Below are 20,073 nucleotides of genomic sequence, written 5' to 3' on the forward strand. Positions count from 1 at the left end.
GACGTGTCATTGCCTAATCTGCCTAATTGGTCGTTCAAAGCTGCAAGAAAACCATCCTCTTGAAGTGCAAACCACCATTCAGAAAGAACCAAGTGTGCGCTACAACACATGCTTCAGCCCTTTTAGAAAAGTTTTGCCACACCAATGCTCTAAAATAAAGTACAGGGAAAACCTTCAATCTTTAGGAGCAAATGATGCCAAAGCAGCTGAACAAATTGCATCTCGAGATATTTCCAATAAAGAATTATCCCCGGAAGGAACTATTCTACTTGCTAAAGCATCCCGCGGGCCTCCATTTTGCAACAACCCCCGGTAATTATTTATACTTAAAGAATTTTTACATGTAAATATTGAAAGAAAGTCTTGACTATTAAGAAATGAGACTAGATAGATTTCAGGAAATATATTTTTGACAAGTTTCTAATCTCTTTAAAAACGAATAATTTAAAAGATTTACCAAACTTTCTAAACTAAGTTTATTATAAACATAAAATATGCATGTTTTGGTTTTAGGTCGAAGAAGTGCCTTGTCACCATCAAGCGCTCCAAAATTGACCACTCCAACTCTTGTAAATGTACAATTAAATACGGGCCTGTCAAACAACGGATTAAAAGAACTGGTCAAAACTATAAACCAAACATCAAGCAGCAAGCTAAAATTTTAAAAGAATTTCCTAAGAGCAGATCAACACTTAAGTGATTTCTTCACCTGCAGTGACTTAAAAATCACCGACGGAAAAGGAGATTCTGGTATAGTTTGGGTTGTTGCTCACTGCAATGATTTGTCAAGTCTTGTGAATCATGTTATTCAATCTCGCAAAATTTCTGGTGACTATTTTATTAAGCTCGGAGTTGATGGTGGCAAAGGTTTTCTAAAGTTTTGACAAAGCATTGTTGATACTGCGTTCAGGGTTGAAACCAGCTCACGGCCACAAAAACAGCCTCTCACTCAAAGGGCTGGTAAAGACACTGGAGTCAAGAGACAAATTCTTATTGCGGTATCAGAAGATTGCCAGAAACTCACTCCAATATTGAACAAATCTGGTCCTTAATTAATGCAAATGGGCTTAAACTAATGTTGGTTTGTGGTATGAAAATTGCAAATATAATTTGTGGTCTTCAAACCCATTCAAGTATGCACCCTTGCACATGGTGTGACGTCAAATTAAAGTGACTTGCCAAATCTGGAAATTTGCGAACACTGGGCTCAATCAAATCTAGCCTCGAGTCTTTTCAGCAATTTGACGGGGATGTTGCTAATCCAAAGCTGTTCGGCAGTGTCATTCGAAAGCCGATTATCAGCGGGCCTGAAAATGTTCTGAATTTGGAAATCATGCCACCGATGGATTTGCATCTCTTCTTAGGAGTTGTCAATCATCTTTTCAAGATCCATAAAACTGCTTGGACAGAAGCTGTTAAGTGGCAAGTTGCTTTCCACATTCAACTTAGCCCATATCATGGGGGCCGGTTCGACGGAAACGAATGCAGAAAGCTTCTTAAAAATGTTGATGTGCAGCAGCAACATGCTGATACAAACTTGGTTCCCAATATCTTTTACGTATTTAAAGCATTTCAAAGTTTCAATTTAGTTGTCAAAGCTTGCTTTAGATTCATCCTACAGCCGGACTTCGCTGAAAGAATTGAAAATTTCAAAAGGGTGTTTCTTAATGATAACTGGTGCAAGCGTAACAAAAAAATTCACACCGTCTTCTACAACATCTTAATCCAACTTTTTTTTATATCTTCAATCCATAGATTCTTTTGCACAAAAGACTAATCTAACGATTTTTATTTTTAGTTTTGGGCCCAACAAATTTTTATAAACATTTTTTTTTTGTGATTAAAACATTTTGGTCAATCACATAACACACACACGCACACACACACACACACACACACACACACACACACACACACACACACACACACACACACACACACACACACACACACACATATATGTATAAATTTCTTTTCTGTATATATCTAACTTTTTTCTCTACATGTTTTAATTATTCACTGACCATTCACACAACCATTATCAAGGTAATTTTAAAAAAAACTTTCCATCAAGTATATAAATATTTAGATTAACAATGAGATAATTAAAATAATAATAAAAATATTTGTAGTAATAAATAAAAAGAGCAGTTTGTGTTGCGCGCAATTGCGCAGTCATTCAAGTCTCTCACGCTTCCATTTAGTTGTTATATAAAAACGAGCATTTTGTTACTTTTCTTTCTCTTACAAGAAATAAAGACCGCTCTAGCACGCTTAGCTATAAATAAAATTCTTTACATCGTATACAAGTACTACGACATGGAACCCACGGAGAGATATCTTTGAATAAAGCACGGATGACAAACATAAAAAACTTGAAGTTACGTTTATTTTTATTCTTCCTTTTTTTTTAAGTGCCGTTTGAGATTTTAGATAATTTGTGAACAGTGTTCTACTTGATTGATCTTTTAATTATATCTCACCTCGCTTCGATTAAAAGACAGTTTGAAATATTTTACGGCGATTTATTCGTAGCGCCAAAAAAAAAAAAAAAAAAAAAAAAAGAGAAAAAATTTAAAGCATTAAGGCGAGATTTTTACGTAATTAAATAACTATTATAAGTCATTTGATTTGCCATTACACAGTTAGTTGTATTTAAAGAGCCATTTCGATTTGCAATTGCTCGTGATTGATTATTAAATTCACGTCACGCTCTAGTCAGTTCAGATACTTGGTCATTATTATTATCGAGTTATAAAGTTTGTTAATTTGGCCAAAATGTCAAACCTGTAATCAAAACGTAGACTTAGAACGGTTAATATAAAATTATTAAATAAACTTTTTGAAAAATCATCCGAAATTCTATCTAATAACAATGACGAAAACCAATATCAAATTTTAATCGATATTCGCGACACTATTAATGAGAAATTCACTAAGGTTATTCAGTTGGATGAAGAAATTTCCTTGCTTATTGAAGATGATGATGAACTACAACAGGACGCAGAATCATCCACAGAATTTACACTCTTATGTAAGAACAAGCTTTCAATTATTAACAGGCATTTAAAAAAACGCGATCCCAAGATCGATTCCTTAAGTTTATCAAGCAATTTTAAAAATAAAACAATCAAGCTTCCTATATTAAAGCTAGAACCATTTGATGGCAGACCAGAAAACTGGGTATGTTTTATTGAGAATTTTAATTGTGCAATCGATCATAATGATGATTTATCTGATATCCAAAAAATGATTTACTTACGCAACTTACTTCAGGGACCTGCCCTAGCCTCTATAACCGGTCTCGCCTTGACAAACGAAAATTACAAGGCTACATTAGAAATACTTAAACGAAGGTATGGCAATAAGCAAGCTCTTATATCATCAAATATGCGTAAACTCTTCTCATTAGAGAAAATTCATGGTATTAGTAAAATTGAAAAGTTAAGGCTATTTTTTGACAGCTTAGAAATACAAGTAAGAAGTCTCGAGAATCTAGGTATTAATAGCAATATGTATGGACCTCTCCTTATCCCAGTAATTTTGGAAAAGATACCAGAAGAACTAGCATTGATTGTCAACCGTCAATTTAATAACAATGACGACTGAGATGTTAAATTAGTAGTTGATCTTCTAAAGACTGAATTGCGTGCGCGAGAACAAGCATTAACTAACTCATTAGATAAATCAGACAGGTTTATTACTACAGAAACATTTCACACAAGTGCAAATTCCTATTAATTTAGATATTATTGACATCAAAAGGTTTAACAACTATTTAAGTTTATTACGTACTACAGCTTTAGTAATGAGATTCATAAAGAACCTAAGGAAGAAGAAAGCAAAAGAAGATTTAAATTTATCTACTTTAGATTCAACAGAAATTGAAGCCGCGCTAAAAATTTGGATTCAATATACAAAAAAAACCTTGGCAAATACAAAAAATTATAAACAGCTTCAACACGATCTAAATTTAAAAAATGTTGATGGTGTTATACGATGCTATAGACGACTAAAAAATGCACCGATTACGTCAGATATAAAACATACTATCCTCTTACCGCGTGATTCAGAATTTACGGACTTAGTTATTTACTATCATCACTCATTAGTCATGCATAATGGAGTTAAAGAAACTTTAAACCAACTACGCAGTATGTTTTGTGTACCGAAAGCTAGAAATTATATCAAAAAAATTATTCGAAGATGCCATTTGTGCAAGCGTTTCTAAGGACTACCTTACTCTTACGCTGAAGCCCCCCCCCCTTTGCCTTTATGCAGACTTAATGATGATCACGCCTTTAAATTTACAGGTGTTGACTACGCATGCCCATTATGCGTTAAGAATATTTTTGAGGGCAATAATTTATATAAAGTTTGGATTTTTTTATAAACTTGTTGTTCTTCACGCTCTTTGTTTTTAGATCTCGTTCCAGATTTTTCAGCTGAATTTTGTGTACGAAGTTTACAACGGTTTATAGCGAAACGAGGCGCGCCTACCAAAATCATTTCCGATAACGGCTCACAATTCATATTTAAAATTACTCAAGACTTCATTTCATCTTGTAGTATATCATGGCATATTAACGCTGCCGCTGCATCCTGGTGGGGAGGATTCTTCGAAAGACTTGTTGCTTCGACCAAGCATTGCCTCCGCAAAGTAATAGCAAATGCCCGCAAATACGAAGAACTTCTGACCATATTAACCGAAGTTGAAGCCGTTATTAATAATCGCCCAATTACATTTACATACGAAATGCCTGGAGACACCCCATTAACACCGAATCACATGTTATATGGTAGAACAATGATTTTTAAAGCAATTAAGGAAGACCTAATAGAGTACAATTTAAATACACGTAGTAAATATATTGAGAGTGTACTAAATCATTATTGGAAGCGCTGGCGAGAAGAGTACATCATAGAGCTAAGAGAACATCACAAACATAGAAAAAGAAATGGCACAAATCAAATTGCATTAAATGACTTTGTGTTAATTCATGACCCAAATGCTAAACGCGGTTTGTGGAAAACTGGAATAGTACAGAAATTATTCAAATCACATGACAAGCAAATTCGAGCAGCAGAAGTTAGGTACGTTAATAATGTAAAACCAATTGTCATCGAACAACCTATAAACAAGCTATATTTATTGGAAGCCTCATATAAAACAATGAAAAATTAGGTTGTTCAAGTGAAATTTTGCGATGAAGATGACATTGAACTTTTAGTTAAAAATTAATGTTGGGCGGGGAATGTTTTTCAAGCCTCTCACGCTTCCTTTTAGTTGTTATATAAAAACGAGCATTTCGTTACTTTTCTCTCTCTTACAAGAAATAAAGACCGCTTTAGCACGCTTAGTTATAAATAAAATTCTTTACATCGTATACAAGTACTACGACAGTTTGTGAGGATTTTATCACCCATAAAGGATCCCCCCTTGGGCCCTATAGTGAACAAACTGTTGAAACCGCTCATCAAGATTTTTATCAACAATGGTCAACGTAATAGCAAAACAATAATCATCCAGAGCACAAAAAAAGATTGTTGTGCTGCATAACTGATCTAAACAGTAAGCATCTTAAAGAACTGCTAGCATGATTTGAGTTATTATAGCTAAGGAGCAGAAAATCATAGTTTACGGTTTATAATGAACTTTTAAACCAACTTTATCCTTAAATGCTGTTCATTTAAAAATTATGAACTTTGATATTACATCTAAAAAAAGTATTAAAAGTATTTGTACTAAAAGATGATATTGAGCTATTACTTAATAAGTTTTTTGTGGAGAAAATCAACAAGCATTTCTTAAATTGTAATCAGATGCTATTTAATGGTAATATAATGTAAAAAAAGGGTTTTAATAGTTATTTTATCACTTAATTTTGAAAGTAAATCTTTTTCAGAAGGTTTGAAGAGTCAATAAAGAAATGCTAACAGAGACGTATTTTTTTTTTGTTTTACCAACTGGTAGTCTTTTGACCAGGTTTTACACTTTTTTTTAGGGTTCATTTTCATTTTGGCTGTAGCTTATACCTAGGAAAATCCGAGATTTTCACGCTATGCATAAGCCATGTCAAACCACGCTTTAAATAGTAAACCAATATTTTGGTCTATAAAATGAAAACGGTACATGTAGCAATTTAACAATTATAATAAAAATTGCTGGTATTTTATAGAAGAACACTCATGTAACCATAATTTTGAAAATAGTGACGAATGTCACAGTAATCGGTAACATTTTGAGGTATAAGTAGCAAAAAACTAACAAAATTTTAACTAAAGCCGCTATAAATCCGTAACTTGTTAGCCAATCCAACTGAAATTTTATCGGAAGTTTGGTGTGGCTCTAGGCAACATTTGCACCGAATTTTATCAAATTATATTAAGTGGTTTTCATTCTACAGATGTTTTTATCGGCGCACAATGAAGTCAAAATTTCACTCAGTTTGAACATTCTAATGAGGTTGTTTTCCGTGGACAAAATAAAATGGTTTTAAAATTTGCATCACAGGGTGCCTTGATGTGTACGCTATCACCTCATGTAAGTGGTGTTCTTGGGTCAGCTAGGTTGGCATTATTGTTAATCATTAATTGAACATATTAAGAATGAGTTTAGCATTATTGTTAATTATTTATGATTAAAATGATGCTAAACTCATTCTTAATATGTTATATATATATATATATATATATATATATATATATATATATATATATATATATATATATATATATATATATATATATATATATATATTCTTTCTGTTATAAGTAAATGAAATTCTTAAAGAAAACTTACATCGAGTTGCATGTTATCGAAATCTGACCAATGTGGAAATTTTATATCAAAATCAAGATGTTTTAAGTCCCCAAGTTCTGTTGCACGACTATAATCATAAAAGTCTTCCAATGATAATGAACTGCTCTTACTGGTCATCAGTGTCAACCAAGTCAGGAAAATGCGCATGGTTAAATTGTTCTTCATTCTTAAAAATATCTCGTTATTTTTAAAATCAAACATCAATAAAAATTACTTGTTTCGTTGTTCTAATCCGATGATCAAGCTAAAAATACGTTTTAATACTTGTCGGAGCATGCGTTTTACAAAAAAACTTTCGGTATTAATCCTCTATTGATTTCTATTAATTGAGTATTTAAATGTTAAGTCTGTACACTCAATTGATTGAATGACGTATGTGAGAGTTAAAAGCAATAAGATTTAGAAAGTGTTAAAGACAATTCTTTAAACATAGCAACAATTCTTAAAGAAAGGATTTAATCTCGAGATTTTAATGTAATTCTAAAAACATAAACTCACACGCACTAATGTGTTAAATTTTTTTAAATCGCAGTATGAGTAATAAACGTAAGCTCATTTTAGCTAAACCATCGCTTCTTGTAAAGATCAGTTTGTATTATGTGCAGCTTGTAATTCAGTGTGTAGTTGTAGAATGTGGATTGTAACATTTTTACAACCTAATGTTGCAGTTGCTTAGTTTGATGAACTTTTGCTAAAGAAAAATGAAACGTTAATTCAAAATCTATTTAGAAAAGTCTCCCCGAAAACAAGAAATAAATTTTGTATATGTTGTATGCATCACTTAAGATGCATTTATCAAAAAACATCGATAGAGCTCACAAGTATTCGAATGCGTGTATGGTACATAATTTGATGATACTGTACAAATTTTTTCACTGTGTATTGCTTCATTTGATAAACTGAAAGTCAATAAATGTGAAATGTCTATTTTACTCAAAGAACCTGCGACACCACTCATTTTAGATGGGACAAAAAGTTTATATTATCTCTCCAGCTAATTTATCAAAAATTTGTTTAGATCGATTTATAAATTCTGCTTTAAGTTGCCCATACTTCTTCAAAAGTTTTGGCAGAAATGGTTATTTGATGCTCAACAACTTGGTGCTACCAAAAGGTTCTTCATCAATCTTTATAGAGAAAATTCTATCCGGTTGGTTGGTATAGAGAGCATTCTGTACCGTTGGGCAACTACTCCATTCTTTTTCTCAGTGTTTACAGTGTTTGTATCAGCAATAATTATCAGCATTAAATTCAACAAGGTGTATTCATCAAACACTTTTGCTATTCTTTCAGCAGCAGATTTAGCATTGCTATCTATTAAACACAATTCGTGAACGTTTCTTTAGTTCTTAAATACCTTGACCTGATATTCACTTTTTTCAATGTGTTTGCCATCAAAATTTAGGGACTGGTATTCTTTGTGTAACTTCTAAATCATTTCACCATTAAGTTAAGCAGCTTTTTTGAATGTTGACTTTTTTTCAAATTGTTACTTGACTTGGAGTTGAAATTAATGCAATCATGCGAGAATTGCTTGCATTTCAACTTTTTACATCAATAAAAATTAGGGCTTACTTAATTTTCTTAGGCTAAAGTTCATCTATTTATAATACAGAAAATATTTCTCCTGATTGAAACTACTAATACTACATACAAACTACAGCGACTAAAGAATCCATCATGATGTACAATTCTACAAGCCACACAGTTTAATTCTAAAAATTTTCAATATTAAACAACCTAACTAAAAGTACATGGGGCTCATACTTAAATATCTCTAATAAGATCATTAAGGCATAAATTTAAATAATAAAAACAAAATTAAAAAAATTCAATAACTACTTTTTTTGGGTTGGTTTAATTGCAGAATCCAAAGTATTAGGTTGCTGAACAATAATATCTTTTATTGAAAAATAACCTCTAATTTTTCTTTACTATTGGTAAATTCAGCATTTTAAAATTTATTTACAAGAAACTTTTTCTTCCATATAAAAACAAAGATTAGGAAAAGAACACAATAGAAAAAGGATGATTAATAAACCCAGGGGATTCTATCATCAAACTCATTCCGATCGGAATTACAAAAATGGTAAAACCTATGAGTTTCTTCGGACCCGACAAAATCGGCGTACACCCGATGACCCCAAATTTGCTCTACTGTATCAATATTTTTTTTGAGTTGTGAATTCTTGCCGGAATAAATATCAACTGATTCATGCAAAACAAAAAGAGATAATCCAGTTAATCGATTGTTTTTTGTTTTGATTATATTATAGACAGTTGAGTAAACTTTTAACTTAATATAACAAGAAGAACAAACTTTCAAAAAAGAAATGTTAGTCAACCAAGGATATTTGGTATCTTAAATATCATTATAATTATTTCCAATTAATTCCAATTATAATTATTTCCAGTTATGAATCTTTCTTTGCATCTAGCCACCACAGTCTTACGTTCAAAAAAAATATGTTTTAGGAGTTTTAAGAAATTCTTTATCAATTTACAAGACCAGCTAATGAGTGTTTAATTAAAAGATTAGAACCAATAAATAGTTAAAAGTAATTTCTTCATTGCATTTGCCTTTGTGACGTCTATTTTATAAACATATCACAAAGGCAATAATTATATATCATAGAGTTTCCATTAAAAAAAATCATTTTTTCCAAAGTATAACAAAGATATGTATACAGCAGCAATTAAAAAGTGAAGTTACTATGCCATGTTAAAAACTTTTTATGACACAAAGTCAATGTTATCCTTTATTGTTATTGTTGCCTGTCTGTGTCCCTATACACAATACCATTTCTACACTTAGTATATTATATTTAATGTACTTTTAATATTTTTTATCCAAGGGACAGAAAAAAGATGCCCAAGCAGTTCGAGTGTTATTGAATTTGTCACAAAAAACTCTTTTGGCAGACTGGATTAGACAATGCAAAATTGTTTTAATGGGAAGATTTGGTGGCAAGTTCACAATCGCTAGAAACAGCCAAATTTACCAATCTTAAAAAATCCCTGGCATGGGAGGCTATTTATTCTGAAGCAGTAACAAATGGACCCTCATTCCAAATATCTACAACTCAAGACATGAAATAGTTTCTTACATTTCCAAAATTATTTTTATTCAATGTTCAAAAATTGAATTACCAAATTTTATTGACATTAGATGCTAGCTTGGTTTGTCAGAAGCAGGATCCATTTTGACCAGACAAAGTTTATAGGCCCTGAAATGCAATTTAAGCCCTTAAGAGGAAGCCTTCTCCATAAACAACAATAAAAAACTTTAAAGAGCATCAAAAAATGTCCTAAAAATTATTCTAGCAAACTAAAATTGAACAATTCAATTTCATCCATTTAAATTTTTTTAACAGAAAGTAATAAACAAGCTTGCTCATACCCATCTAAGAATTATTTGGTGTCTCCTTAAAAGTTTAATTCACTTTTTAATCATTTAGCCAAAATTTGTAGAAGAGAGAGAGAGTCAGCGGTATCGTATCCTTGATAGTATTACTTTATAAAATGTGTTGCTTTATTGTCATAACCTGTCTATGTTGACCAATAGACGCCATTTACAGATTGAGGGAGTTGGCAAGTTTGTGTCATTTTTACTCAAATAAAAGTTACCAGGCAGTAGTTTTAGTTGCCTGGCAATATTTTATTAAATTAAAAGTGTTGTGAATATTTCCTTTCGTTCAACTGACTAAGGAAGATCGACTGAACACCTTTTTTATAACTTGTTTATATATATATTCTAATAAAGAAAACAGCGTTATTTATACTAAATCTGATATAATTGGCAATTATCCGTTACTAAAAATAAGATAATAATTACAAACTTGACACCATTATTTAATTACTGTAATAAAACTAGACGTCATCGAGTGATTAAATAAATGTTTATGACAAAAGTGACCAATTGCCCAAGGTGTAAATGGAGCCTAATATAGATGGTGCAAGATTCTACAATAATGCAATATCATAGTAAAGGATGTCATCAATGTTGTAAAGTGTTACAAACTTGGAGTGTGTTATTTAGTTATGTTGGACTTCTAGGACAACATCAAACAAGCCATTCAGGTGACAGGTTCTAACAAAAGTGGTATGAGGGGGGGGGGGGGGGGGAGAGATGGGGTCAAATGTTAACACCACTGGATGATATTGTTCTTGACAAAGGCGGTTAAGACTCAGACTTGCTCAAAGAACTCCAGCTGGCTAATGATGCTACTGACTTAGAATAAGTTATCCTAGAAAGACGTTGACTCAAATTGTTGTATGGAATCTAGTAAAACTATTCTAGAACCAGTTTCTGAGCTTTTATAACCAAGTTATGTGCGTTCTAGTGCAATATAAAGAAATTTTAATAAAAGTATTTTTAATTGGCAAAGCAGCTTCCTTCATTATTTGTAACACTAAACTTAACAGTCTCTTTTTTTGCAAATAATAATTACAAACTTGGTGTTTAATATTTGTGGAGAAACTCATGTGGAAATTCAGTAAGGTCTGAAAAAAGTAATAAATTTATTCGTGCTCAAAGTCATTTTTAAATCTCTTACCAACTGTTGATTATCTGTTGTCAAGGTGGACGGTGAAAAATGAAGAAATCTGGAACTTATTGCTTTAATTTTGTAAATGAGAAATGATAGAGATTGAGCTTGGTTTCTGTTCTTGTTTCCAAAACAATAAACTGTTACAAAAAAAACTAGCTCAAATTTTCGGATCTAAGATTTCCGCTACACAAAGGTGGCGTAAATTTTTATCGGGCTTTTACTTTATATTGGCGGAAATTACGAAATAGTATGTTTGTAGTTGCAATATGCGCATTTCAGCGGGTTTCAGATGAAATCTGAAACTTGTGATAAAAAAAAAATTACACCATTTATGAAGTTGCTTTGGGAAGAGAAGCAGAAGTATTTGAGTTGTTTCAATCTTTCATCAATCAGATACCATCCCACAATAATAAAATATGGTCTTGCTGCTAAATCTCCACCTATTTCTTATGGCTATGTTATTACCCACTGATATTTTCCACCATAGTCATAAAAAAATACATAGTCTGGAAGCACTGGCCGTTTCTATTGTTTTGCCATTTTGAATTTTGATATTCAGCCCGTTCACCCTCACAAGTTTAAAAAATGAGCGGAACTTCATGTAGAAACATAGCTTGATGATCTATATATATTAGCTATTACTGATGGATTTTTCAACAATAACATGGAAATTGAGCAAGATCTAGATGTATTATTATCTGAAGGTTGTTTGGTATCTAATTTTTCGTGTGACTTGTGTTGTAAAGTTTACAAAACGAAATATGGCCAGAAAAGACATAACTTCAAAACACAAACAAGTTAACTCAATTAGCGAAGAAAAACTCTATAAAGTTTATTCATCTTGATCTTTAGAAAAATGTTGAAGAATGTTGTTATAAATTGTCAAATGATTTATGCTTACCTGATGAAATTCGAGTAAAATTTTCAAAGCGTAGTTTTTGTTTTAATTTTGAAGATTTTATTTCTCTTTTAGAAAAATTTTAAGCTTTTATTTCAAAATAAAATGGTGGTGCAGAAAAATTTTATTCTCAATTATATGGTCTTCTTTATAAAAATTTATTTCCATCTAATTTTGAAGATGTTTTACTGACCAATGCTTTGGTAAATGAAGTGGCTGATTATATACTTAAAGATCTTTCAGGAAGTAAACAAAATGCTTCATCGAATTGTGAAATTTCATCATCTAATAAGTTTTCTGATAGAGAATTAATTATAGTTCAATATTTGGCAGGCTGTGTAGTGCAAAAACTTTGTTCAAAGTTCAAATTTTCTAAATCTGATGAGCAATATAAAAAACAAATCATGAAAATATTATCAGCATGCCAAATTGATTCATATGATACTTGGTTATATATGTTGATGCAAAAAACAGAGCTGGTTCATTTAAAACTAACCTTTATACTCAAAATATCTTTATAGAATGTGAAACAATTTATCGTAAACAAAGCAAATCTTTTGTAACATCTATTAACAGCAAAGCTCTAGTTAATGAAATGCTTTAGGACTCAGTGATTATAAGTAGCTTCAACAATATATGTTACAATACTGAAGTGCAAGTTGATAAAGAAATAAGCAAAAGCAATGTGCTGCAATGTAGTAGATACATAACTTCAGTCTTCAGCCATCTGTTCCAAAAGATACAAAACGGTTATTATTATAGCCACAGGTTTAATAAAAATGTTAAAGCTAAAAAAACTTAATTCTTTTTAAATAAAGATATTGCCAGTTTTATGATGTTGAATGGTAAATAGATTATTAATTTCGTATTTAATTGTATGTTATATATATAAATTATGTTTGTAGGAAATTTTAATCAAGTGAATGGATCATACTAATCCATAGACAAATGAATATTTTTTTCATGATTCATCTTTAGAGACTTATCAGCCTAAATTAAGTAATAAAATTATCTTAATTTAATGTAATATTCTCAGGTGCTTTAAACAATGGTGGGATCGGGATCAAAATCTAAGTGTCAGGGTTAGGGTAAGCACCTGAGAGCATCATTGTAATTTATTTGGAACTGCTTGCTTATATCAAAGGGCAATACTTGCCTTGACAAAATAAATAAATATAAATAAGTAATAAGTATTGACACAAGCTTAAAAAGTGAATTCTTAGCAAAAAATGTAATTACTTTTATATGCAGCCATAAAACAGCTGTTTTGACAGGATTATAATCACTATCTGAGACTTTAGAAAAGTTAATTTGCTCTTTAGTCAGATTTTTTTTTCTTTTTGGAAATCGTAAATCATTTATCTTAGTAACTTTATGTCTTTAACATCGAACATTACCGACAATAGATCGTAAAGAATATTTTGACTTAATAGTACTGTCGTTATATCCAGCATCTCTGACAGAGACATAATCACGTCTGTTGCCAATAGTGCGCTGCCTTCCAAAGTAGTTTTGACAAAATCTTCCAGAAAGAATATAAGAAACACCGTGTTTTAAGAGAAACCACTGTGTCACGAAATGACTATTAATTCGAACCTCTTGTCCCGAGAAAACCCTTTGGAGGTTTGAGAGTACACATGTGTAGAATTACACTAGAGTTGGTTTTGAAATCTTTCATCATTGTCCGAGAAAGAAAAATCAGTTTAAAGCTTCTAATTTTATGCTTATTTAATAAGGTCAATAAACTAAGAGTTTTTTTTTCTTTCTCAAAAAAACTGTCTATTTTGGTTATTTGTTTTACAAATAGTACATACAAAATATTTTAGCAAAAAAATAATTAACTAAAAAATTCCGGGAAAAACCTGCAAACAGTTTAGAAACCGTTTTAAAAGAACAAGGTTTGCGTCATTTTTCAAAATGCCTAACCAAGCAAAAACTCATGAAGACAACAGGAAAACTATCTGTTTTCTCTGTATGAACAAAGCTAACAGGCAGCTGACTGATTTTATGATTAAACGCAGTCAAGAAATTTTGGGCCAAAGAATCAACTTTGAAGACCAAAGAGTACCAATTGGAATCTGTGAAAACTGTCGAGTAAGTCTCAGAAGAAAAGGTGAAGGGAGAGATGTCCAACTTCCTTCCTTGCCAGACTATCAAAACATAAAGATCCGTCCTGCAACAAGAGAATCAGCATGTGATTGCTTGATTTGTAGTGTGGGAAAAGCAAAATTCAGAAGCCCTCAGATAAGTGGAGCAACAAACAATGCCAGTCAGCTTATAGAACAGCCAATTGTTGAGAAAAGATGTTCAGCATGCTTTTCATTGATAGGAAGAGGCATCCCTCATGTCTGTACTAAAGCAATGTTACGACAGAACTTACTCGAAGTTGCAGAAAAGGACAAAAAAGCAGCAGAAAGAGTGGCTGTTTCTGTAATTGCCAACAAAGTTCCTTCCCCCCATGGCACTGTCCGTCTCAATCAAGGAGTAGGAAGACCCTTTCCAGTAACTCCAGGTAAAAACTGTACTTTTTAAACAAAAAAAACTTTTGTCAAAGGGCATAGCAATAAAATATACACTATGAATTTCGGAAATGATACAATGGTAACTTTCTGTGATTTTTTGCAGGTCCATCGCGACAAAGAGAATTATTTCCTTCATCTACACGGACCTTGACTGCACAACATCTAGTACAAGTTCAAAACCAGATTGGTCTTTCAAATAGAGGAATGAATAGGCTTGCTTCAACTCTAAACAAAGTAGTTCCACAGCGTGTTGTGGAGAAAAATTTCAGAGAAAAGTTTGAATCTCTTGGAAAGCAACTTTCTGACCTCTTTGTCACCTCAGAAATTACTGATACATCCAAAAGCACTAGCCAAGAGTCTAAACATTTATTAGTGTACTGCAATGAAATGGAGTCATTAAGAAACACTGTTGCTGAAGTCAGAGGCCCTCAGTCAGACCAGCTTATTAAGGTGGGGATAGATGGTGGAGGCGGGTTCGTGAAAGTTTCTTTTGGTATTATGAGCTTAGAAACACCAGATACTTCTCCTCCATCAAAGAAACCTCTCTTTAAAAATTTCAAAGACTCAGTAGTGAAGCGTCAACTTTTGGTGGCCATTGCAGAAAATGTCTCTGAAAACTATGACAATGTCAAACAAATCCTGGATAAACTGTGTTTAGAGAGAATGTCTTTTGTGTTGTCATGCGACATGAAGCTTGCTAACATAATTTGTGGCTTGCAATCTCACTCTAGTGCACACCCTTGCACCTGGTGTGACATTGAGTCAAAGAATCTTCATCACAGTGGTGAGCTTCGAACATTTGGCTCCATTCGTTCTGATTTTGAAGGCTTCCAAGCAGCCGGTGCCCAAACAAAAAAAGCAATTGACTTTCAAAATGTTGTTCACCAGCCAATAATAAGACTTTCTGATGATACTCTTGTCCTAGATTTTATTCCTCCTATGGAACTTCACCTTCCTATTGGTGTTGTGAACCACCTCTTTAAGAACCTCTGTCAGGTTTGGCAAAATGCAGATGAGTGGCCAAAGATGATCAACATTCAACAACAACCTTTTCATGGAGGACTGTTGAAGTGAGTCAACATTTCTCAAAGCTTTTGAGAAATGTTGACTCACTTCAACAACTTGCAGAGAAGCATGCTTGCTTTTTGGCATTTCCATTTATTGAAACCCTCAGAAAATTTGATGCTGTTGTTCATGCCTGCTTTGGGAAAACACTCCAACAGAACTACTGTGAGCTTATTGAAGAGTTTAAAGCTTCCTATCTCAACCTTCCAAACACAAGTGTTACCCCCAAAGCACATGCTGTTTTCTTCCATGTGACACAGTTTATTGATCGCCACAACCACTCTCTGGGCATCTTTTCTGAACAAGCCACAGAGTCACTTCACCACAACTTCAGTCTTCATTGGCAACGTTTCAAGAGGCCAGCCATCCATCGGGATTATCCCAGGAATCTTCGAAACTGTTTGATCGAGTATAACAGTAAACATTTATTTTGATTTTTATTTGTGGAAGAGACATTTACAGTTATTAATTACATATGCTATGTAAGAGTTTAATAAAGGCTTGCTTCTTAATCAATTGAGTAGAATAATTTTGTATAAGTATCTAGAATCATTAATGTTTTTCACAGCTTGAATTTCAAAGCTGAAAGTAGAAAACTGTTTGTCTTTCAAGAATAGTTTGTATGTATTTTTTTGGTTTTTTGGTTTTTGGTTTATATGTTGAAGAAATTTATATGTTATAATAAAGAACAAGATTTTTTTAAAGAAATTATTTTTTTGTAAAATTTTTATTCTGAGCAATAAAATTAAAGACTTTAAACTGATTTTTCTTTCTCGGAAGATGATGAAAGATTTCAAAACCAACTTTAGTGTTATGCTACACATGTGTACTCTCAAACCTCCAAAGGGTTTTCTCGGGACAAGAGGTTCGAATTAAAAGTCATTTCGTGACACAGTGAAACTTAAAAACTTCTTTAAATAAAATAGTTATCTGGATACCTTCATATGTTTGCAAAGAAATAAACATAATTGCCTTAGCATTAGCATTATGATTCCTGTCGTTTTGATTTTCAATAACGTTTCATTTCTTAATATATAAAGAAATTTGTCAAGACATTCAAAACTTACATCTTTAGCAGATTCTTAGGGTTTTAGATTTTCTTTTAAATTTTTAACAGCTTTATTTTTACTTGAAAGATTTAAACAAAAAATTTATCCATCATAAGAAAAATTAAGCAGTTCCTGCACATTCTGGTGGACCAAATTCTTTTAAAACATTACCAACTGTTTCACTAATTAATTAATCAGCACGGATTATTGAATATGGTGTTAAATTGAGGTGATCACTTCTGAGTTTATTTACTAATCTTAAGACACATTTAAGCCCTCATAATAAAGTTGTGAAATATGACTCCAAAGCATGCGCAAACTATTGTTCAACATATAACAAGTACCTCCTCCAAAACCAGAAATTGGGCAGTTTGGAGCTGTTTTAATCAAGTGCTGGAATAAATATTCTGAGCTCTTTAGACTAAATCATTACACAAATTCATATTTAAATTCTCATGCATTCTAATTAAATACGAAATTAATAATCTTTTTATTATTCAAACTTTCTTTTGTAGTAATGCAAAATTTATTACTGCAAACTTTCTGTTTACAGTAATAACTCTTAAACTCATACTTTTAAGGTAACACACAGCTTTCCAAGGTTTAGCAGCAAGACAGACAATATTTGTTATTGTGAAAAACCAGTTTACTGCTGAGAAAAACAGCAGGATTATTTAAAACTTGTGCAGGGTCGAAGATCTTGGGTTAGCAAAAATTCATTTATCTCAAAATATAACTAGATAAAGTATTCTATTGTTTTTTGTTTTTTTTTAAAAAAAAATGAAGCTAAAATTGGCCTCCCCAAATGACGGTGATCAGAGCTCTTAGCGGAACCGATGTACGTTTTGATGGGATTTACAGAAATATGAAAGAAAATAATTAAACAGAGTATTGAAAGAAAAACTAAACTATGAAATAAATTTTTAAATAGGTTAAAGAAATGAAATGATTTTTTAAAAAATTAGACAATTAAAGTAATTATTAAGCTAAGTATTAAAGTTCAAAACATTCGATATACTTTTTAGTTGCAATTTAGGATTATGTTAATATTTTATGTATAATTTATGTACCTTGTAGTTCTTAGTTAACCATTGCAGTGTGCTTGAAGGTTGATAACATAACTGCCTGGTTAGCAGCAGTGGAGTCCACTTACAATTTTGACAAATTTTATATTTTCAATTTTCGTAGCAAGATATCAGATACGTACAGGCTACATGAACTTATAGCTGAGTACTGTGAGTACACACAACTCAGGGGTTCCTTCTAGGATTATTTAATTCATGAATATAACTAATATAATTAATAGATATAATTAATGGGTATAATATTTAATAGGAATATTAAATAGGGTTGAGGTTGGCGATATTGTACCCCCTAAGACCAAATTAATAAATGTAGGCAATCTACTGAGTGGAAACATAGATTTTTAATAGTATTTCATAGTTTAGGGATTGTTTGTTGCAAAGATGTTAAAAAAACCCAAAATTTAAAAAACGTTAAGTCTCCAAGAATCAAATTAAAAAAATAGTGCCAAGAGTACAATTAAGGAAACTAGATCCCTAATTGTACTATTGTAATTCAATATTGTACCACTTTCTTGATTTCAAATAATTTACAACTTTGCAAATATTTTATGATTTTAGATTTAAGGAATTAAAAGAACTGATTAAAAGGAATGGTATTTATAAAATCAGCAAATGGAAATATTCTGATATAACATAACATAACACCTAATTGCCCATAATATAATGAAACGAAATTTTTTATTTAATAAACTCTATGCAAATTGAATTTTTTTTTTCTTCTGGAAAATGCCGAAAACAGGTATCACCACATATGGTACAATTTTTATTTAAATTGTATGTTAACCAATGGGTTGGCTAGTATAAGAATAGAAGAGGAAGGCAGGTATTAAAGATAGCTATGCTAATTAATGTAAAACAATATACACTATATTTGTTTTAAAAACAATTATACTAAATAATGTAAAATAAAATGCATAAAAACTTTATTTTTGGCAAAACTTGCAGATATATTGTTTCTGTTTTTTATTAACACCTGCACAGTGAACATGACACTAGCCTTGACAAGCAAGACATTTTATCATATTCTTTTCAATTTTCTTTACAAAGGTAACAAAACAAGCTTTCACTATGAAGAGATGTATTTGCATGCTTGAACCTTTTTACAACATTTCTGCCCTGTTCTATCTTTTTAGTTGATATTGGTAAAACTGAACTAGAGAGTGCATCTTTGTAAGGGCTACTTGTCGTTACAAGAGTAATACTGGAATTTTTCTTTTTTTATTTAACTAGTGAAGTTCGTATTGGAAGCATGGATATTTCTTTAATTGGAACTCAAAGGGTGTTTGTTAAACTTTACACGCATTTTTTAGCGGTTAGAATGGTTGCGTCGGTACAATTTAGGATCTGCCTTGAGGTTCAATTTACGCAACTAATCTGACATTCAGTTAATTAAAAAATTTGACAAGGTATTTTAAATTCTAACTAGTTATTTCGAATTTAAATAAATTATGCTTTAACATAAATACACTGAACAAATCATATCTTCTACTTTCTTTAGTGAAATACGCTTAGCCATAAATCCCTAAAATAAGAAATCTCCAATAACAAACCAACAAGAGCTTACTCTGGCCTTACTGCAGTTGAATAACAAAAAAAAAAAACAGTTGATTCCTTAATTTCATTCAGCAAAGATAAAAACAAATTAAAAAATTTCTTGTGGGTTGTAAAAATAACGAGTTATGTTAAAAGTACAATATAGGCATCGGTACAATATTAGCAGCCTCACCCTACAAAATAAATTTTTTTGATATTACATATCATTTTACTTACATATTATTCTTTATAATATTCTACCTCTCAATAACAATGTCAATTGTTTTTGACTTTTTATTCAAAACAACTTTAAAAATCATTATAATATATTTTCAAACATTATCAACATTATCTACGTTATCAAAAAATGAATGATACATACAAATTTATCTTTAAATGTTAATTATCCCTTAAAGATTAGGGACAATGACTTCTAGTTTGAGATGTAAATCTATGCAACAACACCTTAAATAAGAATTCATAATCTATTAATAAGTTTTTGAATATAGAAATATTTAATGAACAAATTTCTCATACGTTTGACTCAG

At 31.5% G+C, this 20,073-nt stretch overlaps 1 protein-coding gene and 1 pseudogene across 4 annotated transcripts in view; one reads left to right on the forward strand and one right to left on the reverse strand.

The window, feature by feature from the left end:
* LOC149886683 (uncharacterized) overlaps window positions 1–7,091 on the reverse strand; it is a 20,299-nt gene extending 13,208 nt beyond the window's left edge. For 2 of the 3 annotated variants that reach the window (XM_090091312.1, XM_090091310.1), the window contains exon 1: window positions 6,803–7,091. In XM_090091312.1, coding sequence (XP_089947438.1) covers window positions 6,803–7,024 — 222 coding nt within the window. In that variant the 5' untranslated portion in view covers window positions 7,025–7,091. Of the gene's footprint in view, window positions 150–6,802 lie in introns of all 3 variants that reach the window. The other variant, XM_090091313.1, reaches the window with a different exon arrangement.
* Window positions 7,092–14,238: 7,147 nt separating this feature from the next.
* LOC145184931 (uncharacterized) lies at window positions 14,239–15,675 on the forward strand (annotated as a pseudogene). Its single transcript, XR_016453470.1, has 2 exons — window positions 14,239–14,783; window positions 14,897–15,675. The product of XR_016453470.1 is annotated as an uncharacterized LOC145184931 (transcript).
* Window positions 15,676–20,073: the final 4,398 nt, after the last annotated feature.

Source organism: Hydra viridissima, unplaced genomic scaffold (assembly GCF_058129835.1).
Source record: "Hydra viridissima isolate aposymbiotic clone 2 unplaced genomic scaffold, HvirCarnegie_v1 scaffold_6, whole genome shotgun sequence".
Lineage (NCBI taxonomy): Eukaryota > Metazoa > Cnidaria > Hydrozoa > Anthoathecata > Hydridae > Hydra > Hydra viridissima.